Source organism: Anguilla anguilla, chromosome 8 (genome assembly GCF_013347855.1).
Source record: "Anguilla anguilla isolate fAngAng1 chromosome 8, fAngAng1.pri, whole genome shotgun sequence".
Classification (NCBI taxonomy): Eukaryota; Metazoa; Chordata; class Actinopteri; order Anguilliformes; family Anguillidae; genus Anguilla; species Anguilla anguilla.
The window spans coordinates 5612086-5629974 of record NC_049208.1 but is presented as its reverse complement, the minus strand read 5'-3'; the positions used below and the strand labels follow the sequence as shown (position 1 = coordinate 5629974).

General features: G+C 43.3%; 3 protein-coding genes across 4 annotated transcripts; all 3 read left to right on the top strand.

Moving 5' to 3' along the window:
• The first annotated feature begins 170 nt into the window (after positions 1 to 170).
• Positions 171 to 15599, top strand: LOC118233559. The gene is made up of 9 exons (XM_035429316.1): positions 171 to 736; positions 1045 to 1172; positions 1256 to 2321; positions 4338 to 4427; positions 4815 to 4921; positions 5135 to 5475; positions 13263 to 13516; positions 13733 to 13839; positions 14049 to 15599. The coding sequence occupies exons 1-9, from the start codon at positions 466 to 468 to the stop codon at positions 15279 to 15281; spliced, it is 3597 nt and encodes a 1198-aa protein (XP_035285207.1). The 5' UTR covers positions 171 to 465; the 3' UTR covers positions 15282 to 15599.
• On the top strand, positions 3109 to 7068 carry LOC118234018 (zinc finger protein 484-like). Of its 2 annotated transcripts, none has more exons than XM_035430287.1 (4): positions 3109 to 3557; positions 4254 to 4427; positions 4815 to 4882; positions 5135 to 7068. In XM_035430287.1, exons 1-4 carry the CDS (start codon positions 3287 to 3289, stop codon positions 6329 to 6331), a joined length of 1710 nt encoding a protein of 569 aa, XP_035286178.1. In that variant the 5' UTR covers positions 3109 to 3286; the 3' UTR covers positions 6332 to 7068. The 2 variants fall into 2 exon arrangements, with proteins under 2 accessions (XP_035286178.1, XP_035286177.1); XM_035430286.1 differs by having other exon boundaries at positions 3110 to 3557; positions 4815 to 4921.
• LOC118234027 (zinc finger protein 605-like) lies at positions 8851 to 12069 on the top strand. Its single transcript, XM_035430307.1, has 2 exons — positions 8851 to 9255; positions 10688 to 12069. The coding sequence occupies exons 1-2, from the start codon at positions 8988 to 8990 to the stop codon at positions 11737 to 11739; spliced, it is 1320 nt and encodes a 439-aa protein (XP_035286198.1). The 5' UTR covers positions 8851 to 8987; the 3' UTR covers positions 11740 to 12069.
• Positions 15600 to 17889: the final 2290 nt, after the last annotated feature.

The following is a 17889-nucleotide window of genomic DNA, read 5'->3' as shown; positions in this document are numbered from 1 at the left end:
ACACAAACCCACAATTTTAACAGCTCATTATTTAAAATTTTTAAAAATATATATTGTATATATTGCTTGGTTGCATTTTTAAAGATAATAAAGATTTTCTATTGCTGAATCTGGAATTATGAATATGGAATTTGATTAAAATAAGAATAAATGTCTGACCAAAGACGCTTTAAACAGGAGCAGTGCTGAAATGTAACTAAAAGCCGAGATACTTTGAGGTGCGACTGTTTTCCATTGATTACGACAATTCGTCTCCGCTGACTCCTCCCATGTGTTCGATGAAATAGGAACAAGGGAAACAGTTCCGGATGAGGGCATTTTCATGTTTCAGATTTATTGCGAACTGAAACAAATTTGTAAGCTAAACAAGCAACTCGTTGACCGGCTTCCCTACATGTCTTTGGCAACAAAATAGACTGCATACATACAGAATTTAAAGCAGGCTGCGTGAGATTGCGAGGGAAAATGACGAATTTCTTGGACATTCATGCAGAGTTAGCCTCCATCATGGACATTTTGGCAAAGTCTGCGGTGGCTGAAATCAGCAGACTCGTGGACGATGGTGCCGCGTTGTTACGGTTGGAAATTTCTCGGAGCCACAGGGAGATTGCAGTGCTGAAGAGGAACCTTCAGCTGAAGGAGAGCGAGCTGCAGACCGCGCGACGACTCCAAGAGCGTTTTTCGCAGGGTCGGTCCCTTTCTGTTCCGGTTTGTAGCGTACAAGGGACTGAGAGAGGTGAATTACTTATGTTGAACCTCTTGGGAACGCTGAGTGGCTCATGTATGCACTTATGTTTGTTACTGGTGATACTCTGTAAGTTTTTTAAAAGCTTGATTCACATGTGAAATGAAACGTTTGCCTGGAATGTGTTAAACTTTGCTGCATATTCATGCTGTATAGTCAAGAATTGATACGATTATTTCTTAAAATAATTATTTAATGGATTCTTTGAACCAAAAAGAAAATTCAGTTTTTAACCACATTGGACGACAAAGGTATTGAATTTTTATCAAACTTCATTCATTTTCAAATAACTCTTTCAGAGCGTGAACGGTCTCCCATTGCAGAAAAAGTTCTTGGTCAGGAGTGGAGCTTCAGACTAAGAAGAGGAGAACAAACATGTGTGCAAGAGGTGGACATGCCTTTACAGTCCAGCATCATGAGGAACCAGGTGAGCTCTGAGAGAGAGAGAGAAAATTGCAGACCCAAATCTGAGGTAAAATTCTGAGTAATCTGTTGGCTCTTCTGTTACAGCATGCAAACATGGAGAAGGTCCGGCCTGAACCAGTACTTATTAAGGAGGAGAGACTGGAAGACAACAGTGACCCACAGCCCACACCTGGAGGAGAGGAACAGGTAGTGCAGCCCACACCTGCTGCAGTGGAACATGACAATGAGCCCACACCTGTGGAACATGGGAAGAAACAGGAAAAAGAGCCCATACCGGTGGGAGACCCAGAGGAGCTGAGTGAGCAGCACAGATGTGAACACGGTGATATGGAGTTCAGTGGACTGGAGTTTGTGGTGAAGGCAGAGCAAGAGGAAGAGCATGTAGCCCAGAGACTCAGTCAGACAGGATGTGAACACAGTGCAGGAAGACTCAACAATCTGGACTCTGAGTATGTAATGTATGAGAGAGACAGTCAGCTGTGGACTTCCTTTACGCAAGAGGACAGTGACATAGAAACTGATGATCCAGTTTGTTCTGACACTACAGAACAGTGCTCACGGATTTTATCGGTTCACACACAGCTACAGAACTCCCCTGCCCCCGTGGAAGTATCTGGAAAAATGCTGTCCTCTTTCGGAGTGGGTGCGAAGTCGTCTGTGTCTGTTCGCAGCGAGGAGCTCAGGTCAGAGGTCATTCACAGACCGCATGGTCAGCGCAGAAAGAGACTGGGCTCACCGACCAATGAGGACGTTGTGTCTCAGCAGCAGCAGCCCCAGCCCCAGTTTTCAGAATTGAACCCCGATGCCCCCGACGGGGACCGATATGCCCCCCAGGCCCGAGCGGAGATGAGAGGAAAGCCCCACAGGAGGGCCGGGACAGGAGAGAAGCGCTTCAGCTGCGCGCAGTGCGGCAAGAGCTTCACCACCCGCTTCTACCTCAAGATACACCGGCGCATCCACACGGGAGAGAGGCCCTTCAACTGCGCGCAGTGCGGCAAGAGCTTCTACTGCACGTCTCACCTGACCTCGCACCAGAGGTCTCACACGGGGGAGAAGCCGTACAGCTGCGACGAGTGCGGAAACTCGTACTCGCACCTGAACTCCCTTAAGCTGCACTACAGGGTCCACGCGGACGAGCGAGAGCTGGGCAGTGCATGAAGGACGCTGGAGGACGCTGTGCTTAAAAATGCAGCGCTGCCACAAGTTCTGGTGGTCGGTTCAGGGGATGAATGAAGACCGTTGTTTTTTTTTCCCTCATCGTTTTGTAATTTCCAGTCCTTGCTGGATTTAATTAAAAAAATGACATCTTTTTGACTCTACAAGTTGTGGTTTTTGAGCTATCCGAACTGTTTTCTTTATGCCTTTTTTTGGAGGGGGTGGGGGTAATACATACAGATAAAAAATACAAATATTTAGGCCTATTAAATAAATATGGAATCTTAGAAACCTATACAGACATGTTTTCCCCATGGATGTACTGTATGTTTTTGGGTCAGAATTTGACCAAATAAGTACAGTACCCATCTGCTAATGGTATGTGTCACTTCCATGTGACATATAAGCTTTGAATGGCCACATTCTCTTCAGATTAGATGAAAAAAACACAGGGCTTGAAATAATTTAGGAAACACAAGGTATTGTTTTGGAACAGGGCTCGAGCTTGTTTATTTTGTGTGAGCTGAGATACAACAAAAATATTGGTTAACTTCCTCATTTTGATATCAATACTTTTAGTGGCCTAGATTTAGCCAATTTTAATTAATACGTTAGACAGTGCTTTTATGCGTGAGTAACGTGGCATTTTTGCACACTTAACAATCGCAACAAAAACACGTTTTATGGGAATGAAAGCTAATAAGCAATATATAGGCGCATACGTAACATCAGTACAGTAATCGTCACTAGTTTGCGTCTTGTTGATGACCCGGAAATAAAACATTGTTGTGTGTTACCTTTAAGTTCGGTCGGGCAATCCGATTCATGACTGAGCTATAGTTGCTCATGTTTTAGTCATTCTTTGATTCATGCTTTTTAAGTTACATTAATAAAGTCGGCAGGGTTTTATGAACCAATTACTTTACTGTAGTACCTATGTGATGTGAAGTGGTCGTAAACATGTCTAACTGTGTTAATTATCAGGCACAAATAGCTTCTATCATGGACATACTAAGTAAGGCAGCCGTGGCAGAAATAAGTAAAGTTGTTGATGACGGATTTGTCTTACTGCGCTTGGAAATGTGTCGAAAAGAGAGCGAGATCGAATCGCTGAAGATGAAAGTACAATCCCTGGAAAGCGATCTGAGGACAGCAGGAAGACTCGGAGAGAAGGCGCCTGTTTACAGTCGCTCCGTACGTCTTGGGACAAAATTGAGAAGAGCCGGGGAAAGTATGTATTTAAAAACAAATTGGCTGCCTGTTTGCATTTATCTTAATTTATTCCGAGTGCTTTATTGGTTCACAAGGCAGTCATATAGGAAGGCATGGACTTCGTGTTAACTACAGCATCATTGTTTAATAATGACCTATGACGTAACTATTACTGGATTACTCGTAATCAATTGTAGCCTACGAATGTCCGGTGGCTAACGTCGCCGGTGAATAGTGGCCGAATGCAATATATTAACATTTCTAGCGAGCTGAATGTTGGCTACACACGAGCAGAAGTCGACCTAGCTCTATACACGACTATTCCCCCACAATTTACTCACCGTAACTACTTCCAGTGGTCTCATTACGAAGGAGGTGTACACGTTTAAGCGAAATGGTACTCAGCCTGTTCTGTGGTGCGGGAGTAAATCGTTTTAATTATTGTATTAGAACGATTTACTGTAGTGTAGTACAGTTGATCAGTCTGTTCGTGTTTCGTCACTGGAGTTATAGGTGGCAATACTGGTTATGGAGAGGGGACTACGTTTGAACAGAACCTGTTTGAAAATAACTTTTCTGCATTCTGACCAGATATACTTATTTATGATGAATGAAATATATTATGTTGTTTTGGTTTTCTTGAGTGCATCACATTTGGTTGTAGGGTGAATAATCCTGATTATATTTATTCTGATTTCCTCCATGGAAACTGTAGAAGTAGGTGCTGATTATGGAGAGAAACCTCCCTTTGATCGGAAGCTGTTTGTAAACGACTGTGACCCACATCCCACACCTGCAGCGGAGGTACAGGTAACGCACCCCACACCTGTAGACGATGGGAAGAAACCGGACACAGAGCCCACACCTGCAGGAGAACCGAAGGAACTAGGTGAGCAACACAGGTGTGAACACGGTGATGATGAGCTCAGTGAAGCGAGGAGTGCGGGGTGAAGGTCGAGCAAGAGGAAGAGCATGTAGCCCAGAGCCTCAGGATGTGAACACAGTGCAGGCCCAGTACAGCTGATGGGGTGTGAACAGAAGTTGGCGCTAGGGTGATGCAGGCCCAGGTCTATTTGATGCCTTGTGGTGAGGAGTTTGAGGAGATTGTGATGCGACAATGTGTATCCACCTCAATGTGTCGTTTTCGTTTTAAAGACACTACATTTGTGTGACCGAGCTATTGCAAATCATGAAAAAGATTTCTTAATGGAAAAAAAAAGTGTGACACCTGTACTCTTCTATCCTAAATTTGGGGTGATGGTTTTTTTTTCTGCAGAAAGAGTCTTTGGGCAGGAGTGGAGCTTCAGTCTGAGGAGAGATGGAGAACCTGCAGGTGTGGAACAGGTAGACTCACCTTTACAGTCTGGATTCACACAGAACCAGGTGAGCTCTTCTTTGCTGTTCATTAGGAACCAGATCAGCTCAGGTGTTTTATGTGCACATTAATGCTGCTAAATTAGCTTTTTTTTTTTGACAAAAATTCACAGTTCTCGCCTACTGCAGTGAGTGAGTGAGTGAGTGAAAAATGGCTGGATTGACACAGACTCAGATTTTTTGGGCAACATTCACAATAATCTCTTGGCTCCTCTGTTACAGTCTGCACACATGGAGAAGGTCAGGCCTGAACCAATTCTTATCAAGCAGGAGAGCCTGGAAGAGGACTTGTGTTACAGAGACCCACAGCCCACACCTACAACAGAGGAACAGGTAACACAGCCCACACCTGTAGAAGATGGGAAGAAACTGGATACAGAGCCCACACCTGCAGGAGACCCAGAGGAGCTGAGTGAGCAGCACAGGTGTGAACACGGTGATGAGGAGCTCAGTGGATTGGAGTTTGTGGTGAAGGCAGAGCAAGAGGAAGAGCATGTAGCCCAGAGACTCAATCAGACAGGATGTGAACACAGTGCAGGAAGACTCAACAATCTGGACTCTGAGTATGTAATGTATGAGAGAGACAGTCAGCTGTGGACTTCCTTTACACAAGATGACAGTGACATAGAGACCGATGATCCTGTTTGTTCTAAACCTACAGAACAGTGCTCACAGAGTCAGTCAATTCACACACAGCTCCAACATACTCATACCATCATGGACGTCCCTGGAAGCACACTGTCCTCTTTTGGGCCTTCATATGTTGAGGAGTTTGATAAGATGAGCGAGAAGCCGTCTGTTTGCAGCGAGGAGCTCAGATCAGAGGCCATTCACACACAGCAGGGTCAGTACAGAGAGAGACTTGTGCACACAGTGGAGAGAGAGAATCAGACATTACTGCCCCAGCAGCAGCAGCAGCAACATGGACCCTCAGTAAAACACATGAGAGGCAGCGAGAGCCCAGCCCAGCCACACTCAGGCTCCCAGTATGAGACCGGCTCTTCTCTGAGCGCCTGCGCTTTCAACGCCAGGAGAAACGTGCCTTTAAGAAGGAGTGGCATCGGAGAGAAGCGGTTCATCTGCTCATTCTGTGCAAAAAGATTTGATAGATTAAGCCACTTGGAAAGACATCGGCGAATTCACACAGGCGAGAAACCCTTCAGCTGTCTCACCTGCGGGAAGAGCTTCTCACAGAAAAGCAGCCTTCAAGGGCACCAGCGGGTACACACAGGTGAGAAACCGTACGGCTGTTCTTCCTGTGGAAAGACTTTTTCCTGCTCGTCTAACCGCAATGCCCACCAGTGTGACACGTTCGGCAGAGAGTATATCTGTTTCATTTGTGGGAAGACCTGCTCCGATTTAAAGACGTTCAACGTGCATCAGAAACTTCACACAGAGAAAATATTTTTCTGTACTTAATGTGGAAGATTTGATATCATACCTCAAAACTGCCTTCTTTGTGCTTACAGTGCATGTAATGTGCATTTGGGGCGACATAGCTCAGGAGGTAAGAGCGGTTGTCTGGCAGTCGGAGGGTTGCCGGTTTGATCCCCGCACTGGGAGTGTTGAAGTGTCCCTGAGCAAGACACCTAACCCCTAACTGCTCTGGTGAATGAGAGGTATCAATTGTAAAGCGCTTTGGATAAAAGCGCTATATAAATGCAGTCCATTTACCATTTGGATTAATGAATGAATGAATGAAACATTGCATTTATACAGCACTGTTCCAGACGCTCAAAGTGCTTTCTAGTGATCAGAGGGAAACTCACCTCGACAAGCATCAGAACGCTCACCACACATCAGGTGGAGAGGGAGAGAACAATTTCTGACCAATTTGGGCGTGTATATAACATGTGTTGTAAGCCTTTGCTACCTCTTTTAATAAAGCCATCTTAGAGTGTAGATGTATTGGTAAATTTCCGCTTATGACTCCAAAGTTAGCGTATGACCTAATAATTTAGTAGAACATCCTGAGAAAATGTTTAACTTGTAGTGTGTTGAAGTTAGTTTTTTCTCCTTGTAGCAATTGCATTCTTTATCTAAAATGGTAACTGATAATTTAAAGTGCGGTGTGTGTTGATACACTTTTTATATGACGCTGTTGATATGTTTATACATATTTTTGTCATTAAAAACAATGAAAAAAATTCTCATAACCTGCAGTTCTCCTGCGAGACTCTTGACGAGAACGTTTTTAGATGCGTTATTGTCCAGCTTATCCTGACTGAAATGGGCACTGTCCACCTTAATGGCTGCCCCTGCTCGCCTTTGGATCTCCCCGGGAATCGGTCCATCCTCGCATTCAGCCGGAAGCTCTTCCGGCTGCTAAAGCATCTTCCTCTGTCAATCAGCCTCAGATGGGATGAAAACTCAGTGCCACTCAGTACATTACATTACAGGCATTTAGCAGATGCTCTTATTTTTATTCAGAGCGACTTACACAACAATTTACATAATATCCCTTTACACAGCTGGACATACTGTATACTGAAGGCCATGTCCTACCTGAAAATCAAACCTGCAACCTTTAGGTTACAAGACCAGTTACCTTACCCATTATAACTAGACTGCAGTCCCTCTGTAGCTCTTAAAATGGCTGATGTACTTTTAATAATTTTTTATTTACACTCACTGCATAAAAATTTGTATAATACCATTTATTATGATTATTAGTACTGCATTCTAAACATTTGGCACACATTCTTATTCAGAGGGAATTGCACAATTAACAGCTGGATGTTTAACAAAGCAATTCAGGTTAGATGCCTTGCATAGGGGTAGAATGGCTGTACCCCGCCTGTGGTTCGAACATACGTCTTTGGAGCTGGAAGCCCAGTTAACCCCTTAAAACCCACTTAAAAACTGCATTTTTTTGCATTTGAAACTCTGTTTACCTACATAGGAATGCTATGTTTTCAAGTGCTCCTGAAAACTGTCAGCTCAATGGAAATAATGCATAATGACTTTTCCTAGCCTATGTACAAAGAGTGGATCAATTGCTAATGACTCAGAGGGGGGTTTTGGCGATGTCAAAACCATCATTGTAGTATTAGCAGTTGTTTGACTTGTGAACAGTTATTGGATTATTAAATACTACAATCATCTACCTGGGATGTCAATTTCAGCCTTCCTTCGGGGAAGGGAACCACCTTGTTATTTATTTTGTTATCTCTTGTGGTTTTGCCGATTGAGATGGGTTTTTTGCATCAAAGTGCGAAGAGTCTAACCTTTACAATGGTATAAGTGTTATAGCCCTACCCGTGGAATGAATGACTGATAAAAGCAATAATTTAAGACAACGTTATTGTTAGACACCAGAATCTAATTTCACGTCCATAGGGCTTTAAAGATTTTAGTAATGATTATGCCAGTTTGTCACCTTTATTATTATTATTATTATTATTATTATTATTATTATTATTATTATTAGTAGTAGTATTGTTCTTGTTGTTGTTATTAGATAGTTGTGGAGGGTTATGAAATTATTTCAAAGTTTCCCTTACTGGAAGTGGGCATACATTTTCCTTACTTAAGGGTTTTTAGTAGCCTCACCTTGAGATTATGACCTGGTGATATATGAACTGCTAAATTAGGACTTGGAGTTCAAGGGGTGACATTGCACGTATTTACATTATCCTCTGACCTCCAGCATAACCCCTTTTATTGAGTTAGAATGCTTTTTTTTACCAAGTACATCAGAATTTGTATCTGCTGACAGACTTCTGCCAAATATGGGAGTAACAAATATGATTAGAATTATTAGATTTATTCGTGAAGGCTCACAAACAGATTCAATAACCAAATAATGTTATAGTTTCAGGACAGCACGTTCAGGTACGTTAAATTTGGCTTAGAATACAAAACAATTACTTCTAGGAGTCCTAGCTCTTATTTTGAAATTTATCGCTTTGGTGGTTACGGGAAGTACTTTCCTTATTTGTGGGCTTGCAGTGGCTAGCTTCCACAGAAGTGTTTCACAATTCACATTGTATTTGGCCGTGTTCTTGGGGTGAAAAGACAAAGATACAGAACGTGTAAGTACAAAAATAAAAGGTGGTGTTTAATCGTGGGTAAAATGAAGAATTGTGTAGCTTTTCAGAAACAGATAGCTTCCATTATGGAAGTACTAGCCAAAGCAGCTGTGGCCGAAATAAGCAAACTTGTTGAAGATGGGTCCGTTGTGTTGCATCTGGAAGTATCCCGAAGCCATAAAGAAATTGACAGTCTGAGGAGGAAACTACAGCAGGTGGAGAGCGAGCTTAGGACGGCGCGAGAGGCGGCAGCCCGAGAGAGCCGCTCTATTGGAGTCCAGGTTGAGGACAAGTTTGGAGGGGCAGAAGGAGGTATGTTTGACACTAGCTTGAATCATATCATATTTTTCCAGTGAGACCTGGGCTATACTTCTTTGTTTATAATGTAATTTATTTATTTTACATGTAGGCCTATTTATCGAAGAGAATACATTTAGATGCGTCATGAAATAAAGGTTAATAAACATTCATAGACTATTTAATAATCATATTTGGGCTAGATTTAAGCGAGATGCCACCGTTCCTACCCGGACCACACATCCTGTGATTTAAATATAATTCTCATTTTGAAAAACAAAGTGCAGGGTGTATTCAGTTCAGCGCAGTAGCCTAATCGTGAACCGATTTAATACTTTTAGCAATGACCTTCTAATCTATGGAAACTTGCCGAAGTGAAATCCAAACAACCAAACATAACGAAATGCAGTAGGCTACATGGTGATCATTGGTTTTCCACAATGATGCGCATTAATCGCGCCACAACGAAAAGCAAAACCCACATTGCATTGTATTAGGCTGTATTGTGTACTTTGTTTTAAAAATCCATATACTGAAATACAATATGTGATTATGTTGTTTTAAATTGTGAAATGCAGTTTTCTTGTCGCATTGAAATAGTCTAGCCCTAGGGACGCGATCTGCGTGTATTCACACTGTGAGACCCGGGATTGCCATAAACGCGGCCGATGGGAATGCAAGGAACAGTGTTTTATTTCTTTAACGGCCTTTTCTGAATCTTGGCAATAAGAATAATAATAATGATAATAATAATATGCGGGCCGTAACCGGATGACACAACTTTAGCTAAGTCAACCTGTCAAAGCTTTTTTTGTTCTTAATGGCTCACCGAACTACAGCTGTTTTTGCTTTCGGTCGCCGTTTCCTGCTGTTGCATAACGTTGTCTGTTTAGAGTAGGCTATGTCCATATACGTTTTTGTATATGGAAAGCATGTATTGCATTTATTTATATCCCGTTGCAATGGATTGCATTGGTTTTTGGCACGTTTTCTATATTAGTCAGGAGAATACATACACATTTTGACCGTGGAATCCGTGTCACAGTCCTGGTTTATGAACACTTATGAGCTACTTTTCAAATTAGGAGGGAAAAAAAGATACTCAAATCCTTACAATTTATTTGAAAATTGGTATCAAGCAGATTTCCATATGTGCAAAATTTCTGTAGGATAAACTGATATCTAAAAATAGCATGCATGGATTTAAAAAAAAAAAAAAAAAAAACAAGTTCAAAAACATCTTTTACCTGATTAAAACAGACTTATTCTCAGTAGGATTTGTTTCAGAGGAGTCACCTTCTGTTATTGCATGGGTTATTTGACCTGTATCACTGTACCTGTTACTTCAGAGGTTGAAAGTCTTTGTGTTAATATTGGAAGGTAAAGAGATGTGGATTGGGTAGCATGTTTCTAGTTACTGAATTAGTAAAACTAATATTTGCTCCAGTGTTTCCCACAGGAGTTGTAGTTTGTGGTGATGATGCTGGAGAGAGATGTCCCTTTGAACAGAAGCACTTTGAAGAGGAATGTGTTGCACAGACGTGCAACACGCAGCCTGTTTTTGGATTTACGGTGAAGGCAGAGCAAGAGGAAGAGCATGTAGCCCAGAGACTCAGTCAGACAGGATGTGAACACAGTGCAGGAAGACTCAACAATCTGGGCTCTGAGTATGTAATGTATGAGAGAGACAGTCAGCTGTGGACGTCCTTTACACATGATGACAGTGACATAGAGACTTGTGATGCAGTTTGTTCTGACACTACAGAACAGTGCTCACAAAATCTGTCAATTCACACACAACTACAACATGCTCCTGCCACAATGGAAGTCTCTGGAAGCACACTATCTTCCTTGGGGAAAGAGGTTCATGCTTCAGATGGTGTTCTTGTGAAAGAGGAAGCAGGTGGGCAGTGTTCATACAGTGAAGAGAACAGATCTGAGATGGGTGGCACACAGCAGACAGAGTACAGACAGCCTCCGCTCTCGATGAATGATCATCTAACCTCGCAGCTCTGGCAACCGCTGCAGCAGCCCTTAGACTGGCAAATAGGAATTACTGAGAACATCACAGATCCAGTCTCAAACATCAGCAAAAAGACCAGAATCCACTGGAGAACTGGTACAGGGGAGAAACCTCACAGCTGCTCACAGTGCGAGAAGAGTTTCTATCGGTTTATCGACCTGGAGAGACACCAGCGTATCCACACAGGAGAGAAACCATTCAGCTGTGCACAGTGTGGAAAGCGTTTCAGTCTGAGGGGTAACCTTATAACACATGAGAGGGTTCACAGTGGGAATAAACCATTTGGTTGTGCTCAGTGTGGGAAGAGATTTGCTCAGGGATCTAACCTTAGAGCACACCACAGAATTCATACAGGTGAGAGACCATATCACTGCACCCAGTGTGGGAAGAATTTTACTCAGTTAAGTGCACTTAAAACTCACCAGAAAGTCCACAGTAGAAATGAATTACTACACTTTGGGATGAGCTGTATGTGATTATAGTAAGTTCAAAGACATTACATTTTGTAGTCACCATAGTACTAAAATATCAGAAACAAATTTTCTGTGTGTAGAACAAAGAAGTTACTCTGGTCTTAATGGTCTTCATACGAAATTGTTTATTATTAACAAAATTTGAATAGTAGGGGATGCATAAATATAAAATGGGGAAAGGGTGTTTTATGGTGATGTGATGTTGGAGAGGAGACCGAGAGGATTGTGGGAAATGTCATTCAGCCAATGAAGCTCTGGCCTAACTGTAAGGTTTTCTGTGGGAAAACATTCCCACATTTGTCCAGCTAACAATAAAGCTATGGATATCCATGACTGCTAATTCATTTACAGATTACATACATTCAACAGGTTTTGTTAGTCCTCATTACTTTTTTTGTCTTCGCGCGTCACTTACGACTATGATGTCCTCCGAAAATAAAAAGGATAGCCTGTCGCTCCTTGCGGCTTCAACATACAACGGACGAATTTTACACTCGGTGTACTATGTTCAATTTAGTAGTTGCTAAGACAACCAGACAGCCAGTGAGTTTCCAGACCGCCCCATGCAGTTCCCTTCCCAAATAAATAACAGACCAGCTTGAAAAGCCTGCAGACTAGCTGTGCGTAATAATTATGTAATGGCGTTAGCTTGCTGTTAGCAAACTAATTCGTTTACATCGGTTGGAAAACGGCATCGGAATTCAGTGGATCCAGGGCCGTTTCAGAGAGAAATGTGTCCGGATAAAAACGTCCAAGTTCTAAACGGCAGTTTAAATCATAGACTGTGACCGGGATGTTATGTGAAACTCCTATTCATTTCTCCTTAGAGAAATTATGATTGATCCGGAATTCTATATATGGGGAAAGGTTTCGCTCCGCGTTACGTACTTCTGAGGCCCATAATAACAAGTTATAAAGTTCTGTGCACAGAACTGTTGCTAATAAATTATGTGGTACGGTCCTCTTGTTTTAAAACGCGGAAGTAAATCCACAGACAGTCCTATGAGTCCTAATTACGGAGACGAAGAGGACAACTGGGACATCGTCACGTGAGTTAATGGCGTACGCCCACAATAATTGCCACCTCCCATGCAAACTAAAGGCGATACAGTGCATAGGGAGATCTATCTAGGCGATTTGTTTTGTATCACAGCATGGTGGCTGATTTTCACCCTGGAAAACAATAAGACAAGCAGTGTGTAACAACCAATACGTTCAGATTCCATAAAAATTACAACACAGTATAACATTCTCAGTGTTTACGAATGTAGTGTTGCAATTGTACTGTTATGTTCAGTGATATTGCTGGATTAAAGTTTTAAAAGATATTTTAAATGAAATAATGTATGGTACAAATATTTGTGCATGACGTCATATACCTGCGACTACTCGCGTGTTATTTTTTCAGTTGTCCCTGTAGTCTCCCGTTTGCACGCCAAACAAGCTAGCTAGTGAATCTAGCAGACTTGGGACCCAGTATAGATCTTACACTTCTTAAAGCTAATTCAAAATCCGACATTCTGAAGTCATCTTCTGAAGTCGTATAAATTGGCTAGTGAAATGTCTACCTGTGTTACCTTTCAGGAAGAATTATCCACAATCATGGATATTTTAGCCAAAACAGCTGTAGCTGAAATTAGCAAACTTGTCGATGATAGTTGCGAGGTTTTACGCATTGAAATATCTCGGAGTCAGACAGAAAACCAGGCACTGAAGAAAAAACTACAGTTGATGGAGCGCGAGATGAGGCTGGCGCGAGGCCGATGCAGATCCAGTGCAGGTACGCGTGGTAGCAGCCGGTCAGATGGGTTTATATTGACGCCTTGTGGCGAGTTCAAGAAGATACGTGGCAGCGTTTAACCACCTCATTATATTGTTTAAATCTTAAAGGCACTACGTTTATGTGACCAAGCTAATGCAAGTTATAAGTAATGTTTCAAAACGGAAAATCGTGACACTTACTCTTGTACTTCTGGGGCGACGGCTTTCTCCACAGAAAGAGTCTTCGGACAGGAGTGGAGCTTCGGTCTGAGGAGAGGTGGAGAACCCACAGATGTGCAAGAGGTACTCACAGCTTTACAGTCCGGCGTTATGCAGAATCAGGTGAGCTCATTTGTGCTGTTGATTAATGTGGAATCAGGTAAGCTCAGGTATTTCATGCATCCTTAAATACTGCTAAATTAGCTTTTATTTAATAGAAATTCACCGTTTTCACCAATCAGGTGTGTGTGTGTGTGTGTTTGAGGCATTCAGTGATAAATAGATAGACACTGACTCATATTTGCAACCTTCACAAATTATCTTCTCTGCAGTCTGCAGATGTGGAGCAGTTCAGGCCTGAACCAGTTCTTATCAAGCAGGAGAGGCAGGAAGAGGGCTTGTGTTACAGAGACCCACAGCCCACACCTGGAGGAGAGGAACAGGTAACACTGCCCACTCCTATAACAGAGGAACAGGTAACACAGCCCACACTTATAGAAGATGGGAAGAAACTGGACACAGAGCCCACACCTGCAGGAGACCCAGAGGAGCTGAGTGAGCAGCACAGGTGTGAACACGGTGATGAGGAGCTCAGTGAACTGGAGTTTGTGGTGAAGGCAGAGCAAGAGGAAGAGCATGTAGCCCAGAGACTCAGTCAGACAGGATGTGAACGCAGCACAGGAAGACTCAACAATCTGGGCTCTGAGTATGTAATGTATGAGAGAGACAGTCAGCTGTGGACTTCCTTTACTCAAGATGACAGTGACATAGAGGCTGATGATCCAATTTGTTCTAATGCTACAGACCAGTGTTCACAACATCTGTCAATACACACACAGCTACAACATGCTCCTGCCTCCATTGAAGTCTCTGGAAACACACTGTCCTCTTTTGGGCCTTCATATGTTGAGGAGTTTGATACGATGAGTGAGAAGCCGTCTGTTGGCAGCGAGGAGCTCAGTTCAGAGGCCATTCACACACAGCAGGGTCAGTACAGAGAGAGACTTGTGCACACAGTGGAGAGAGAGAATCAGACATTACTGCCCCAGCAGCAGCAGCAACACGGACCCTCAGTAAAACACATGAGAGGCAGCGAGAGCCCAGCCCAGCCACACTCAGGCTCCCAGTATGAGACCGGCTCTTCTCTGAGCGCCTGCGCGTTCAACATGGCCGACCAGCTGAACGACCAGTGGGTTGCTGCCAGCGCCGAAGAGAACGTGTTCATCTGCAGCCAGTGCGGAAAGACGTTCGGTCGTCTGTCCTACCTGAAGGTGCACCAGCGAAGCCACACGGGGGAGAGGCCCTTCTGCTGCACGCAGTGCGGGAAGCGCTTCCACTGCTCCTCGCACCTGAAGATTCACCACCGCACGCACACGGGGGAGAGACCGTACAGCTGCGCCACCTGCGGGAAGAGGTTCACGCAGCAGAGCAGCCTGAAGACGCACCAGAGCGTGCACACCGGCGCGAGACCGTTCAGTTGCGCGCAGTGCGGGAAGACCTTCACGCTGCTCCATCACCTCAAGAGACACCGCATCGTTCACAGCGGAGAAACGGTACTACTATGAACTGAACTATGACGACCGAACTGCAAGATGGTGTGTGTGTGGGGGGGGGGGGTGTACATGTCTCTTGTGATTTTGACTGATGACGCTGCATGTGAAGACAAAATCGAATGCATTTTTGTTTTGATTGCTAAGGTGTTATGTTATACACAAATGAAACATTGGTTTTATATATATTTGTATGTATATATTTGTGTGTGCGTGTGTGTGTGTGAGTCCAAGGTGCCCTCCAGGAAGAAAAATTTTAAATGTAATTTATTGCCTATCAAATGTTTTCTATGCTCAGAAATTTGAGAAAATTACATAATCTTATCCAACAGAGTCCTTGGTCTTCACTTGGTAGTTCTTTTACTTCGGCTCACCCTACAGGTTTTCTGTGGGGTTTAGGTCAGGGGACTGGGATGACCATCACCAAAACCACTGCTGTCTTATTCTGTGGTCAGTCAACCATTTTTTTTGTGGATTTATAATGGATCATTTTTGGGTCATAGTCCTGGAAGATTCAACCATAACCCAGTGTTGGCCAACTGGCAGAGGTAGGCAGATTTTGGTCAGATTTTGGTGTGGGACTTGACGGAGATCCTTATCCCATGTATTCCAATAAGATTCCCAGGGCCTTTGGAAACAAAGCAAGCCCCACAGCGTCGCATGTCCACCACCATACTTCACAGTAGATATTTGGTCCTTTTCTGCGTGACCATCCCTCATTTTATAGCCATCTCACCTCTAGTTTTTGTGGTGAGAAAGCTCTATTTTTCTGTCATCTGATCATGGAACCATATATTCCAATCAAACTACAAATGGCAAACGGCAGGTGCTTATTTTTTGCGGTTTGATGACTGTAGACTAGAGGCTTTCTTCCGGCAAGCCTTCCAAACCGCTCTTGGCATGGAGGCCGCTCCTCTAATTGTCGTTTCGGAGACTGTATGATCCTGAGATGCAGCCTACTTCTGCAGTTCTCCAACTGTGATCCCTGGAGAATATACTTTTTTTTTGGCCCTCAAACCGTCCTCCTCACTGTGTGTAGGGGCAAAATAATACACCTGCGTCCTCTTCCAGGCGAATTCAACACAGCTCCAGTTGTTTTAATCTTATTAATCATTGTCCTAGTAGGGGAGAGGAGGTGATTTTCAGACATCAAGCTATTTGTGTAGCTGTTGCCTGATTTATGAAGGTCAACAGCACATCTTGTCTCATTTCCTTTGTGTGTTCTCTGACCTTCGTCTTGCTGGCGGATGACACAGGTGGTGCGTCCCATTACGCGGTGGTGCTGGGGTTGGCCGCTGTCTCACGTGGTGAACAGACCGACAGAATCAGTACCGAAGGGTAATTTGGCTTATTGCCTTTTTGATTAAACCTGGAACAAAAATAACAGAAGTATCATTCATGAAATAACATAACAGGAGACAAAAAATAAAATAAAAAAGGCAGAAAGTCCACAAAAATAAAATGCCAGCTGCCAACTGTCCTCTGTAGAACTGGGCGCAAGGCCTTTTCTCAAGGCCGCTGGTGTTAGGCAATGGGCAGCGGTTGCTATGCTCCCTGTGAGTAGGGCCAGTGCTGCCCCCTGGTGGACAGAGCCATATTATATACATATATATGGATGGATGGATGGATAGATATTTTATTACGTATTACATTTTTATAGGGCTGTACCCAGTTTTATGTCCCACTGTCTTGAACCTGACCAATGACATTGCAGGGATGCGATAAGTGCACGGCTATGGTTGGTTGTTCCCGACTTGAAAAGAGGGTAAAGGTTTAGGTCTAGGTGTATGAATGCTCGGGAGGAGGAGGTGGGGGCGGTGGGCATTCTGTTTCGTTGCTGCACTGAGCTGTGCTGCTCTGACCAATCAAAGCGCAGCAGCAATCTGCTGTACCTGTCACCGCGCAGTTCACTTGAGTCATAACTGTGTTTCTGGGTAGGCCGCTTCAGAGTGCTAGGCCATGGTGGTTTTGCATTTGAGGACCGATGTGGTTTCTATGACCTGCCGTGAACGTCCTACTGGCGGGGAAAATCTCCCGTACAAATGAGCTATGAGGCATTCACCGATACAGTGGCTGACCTGCCGGATTATCTGGGCCCTCATTATTATGTCGATGTCAGTTTCCAATACAGATTGCCAGCCTGGCAAAGTGATCGCTGCCAACAAGTGCACATAACGTCAATCAAACAGGATTTTTAAATGAATTTTGCTTAATCCAGAATCCCCAGAATATGCCACAATTTGATTTGTGAACAAGTTCAGTGCACAGTTAAACTCAGATTCTCTAACAGTCAACAATCTGTGGACTATTTGTTGTGTTTCACACCGGCTAATTCTGAATAATTTATTGCATGGTATGGCAACTAATTTCATATTGTAACCAATGAGATCAAATATTTTGGAAAAAGTATGGGCCTTTTATAAATGGATTGTTGAATGAATTCATTTTTGCATATTCCCATCTTGAAATGAAATTTTTTTTGTTTTTGTTTTGTTTTTACTAGTTTAGTACAAACCTGGGTCAAATATGTATTTGTTTTGGATTCAAACACTTTTCTGTGCTCTATTGATCTTGCCTCATGTAATTGAGCCTGCCGATATGACCAGAAGGCGAGGTCTGCGCT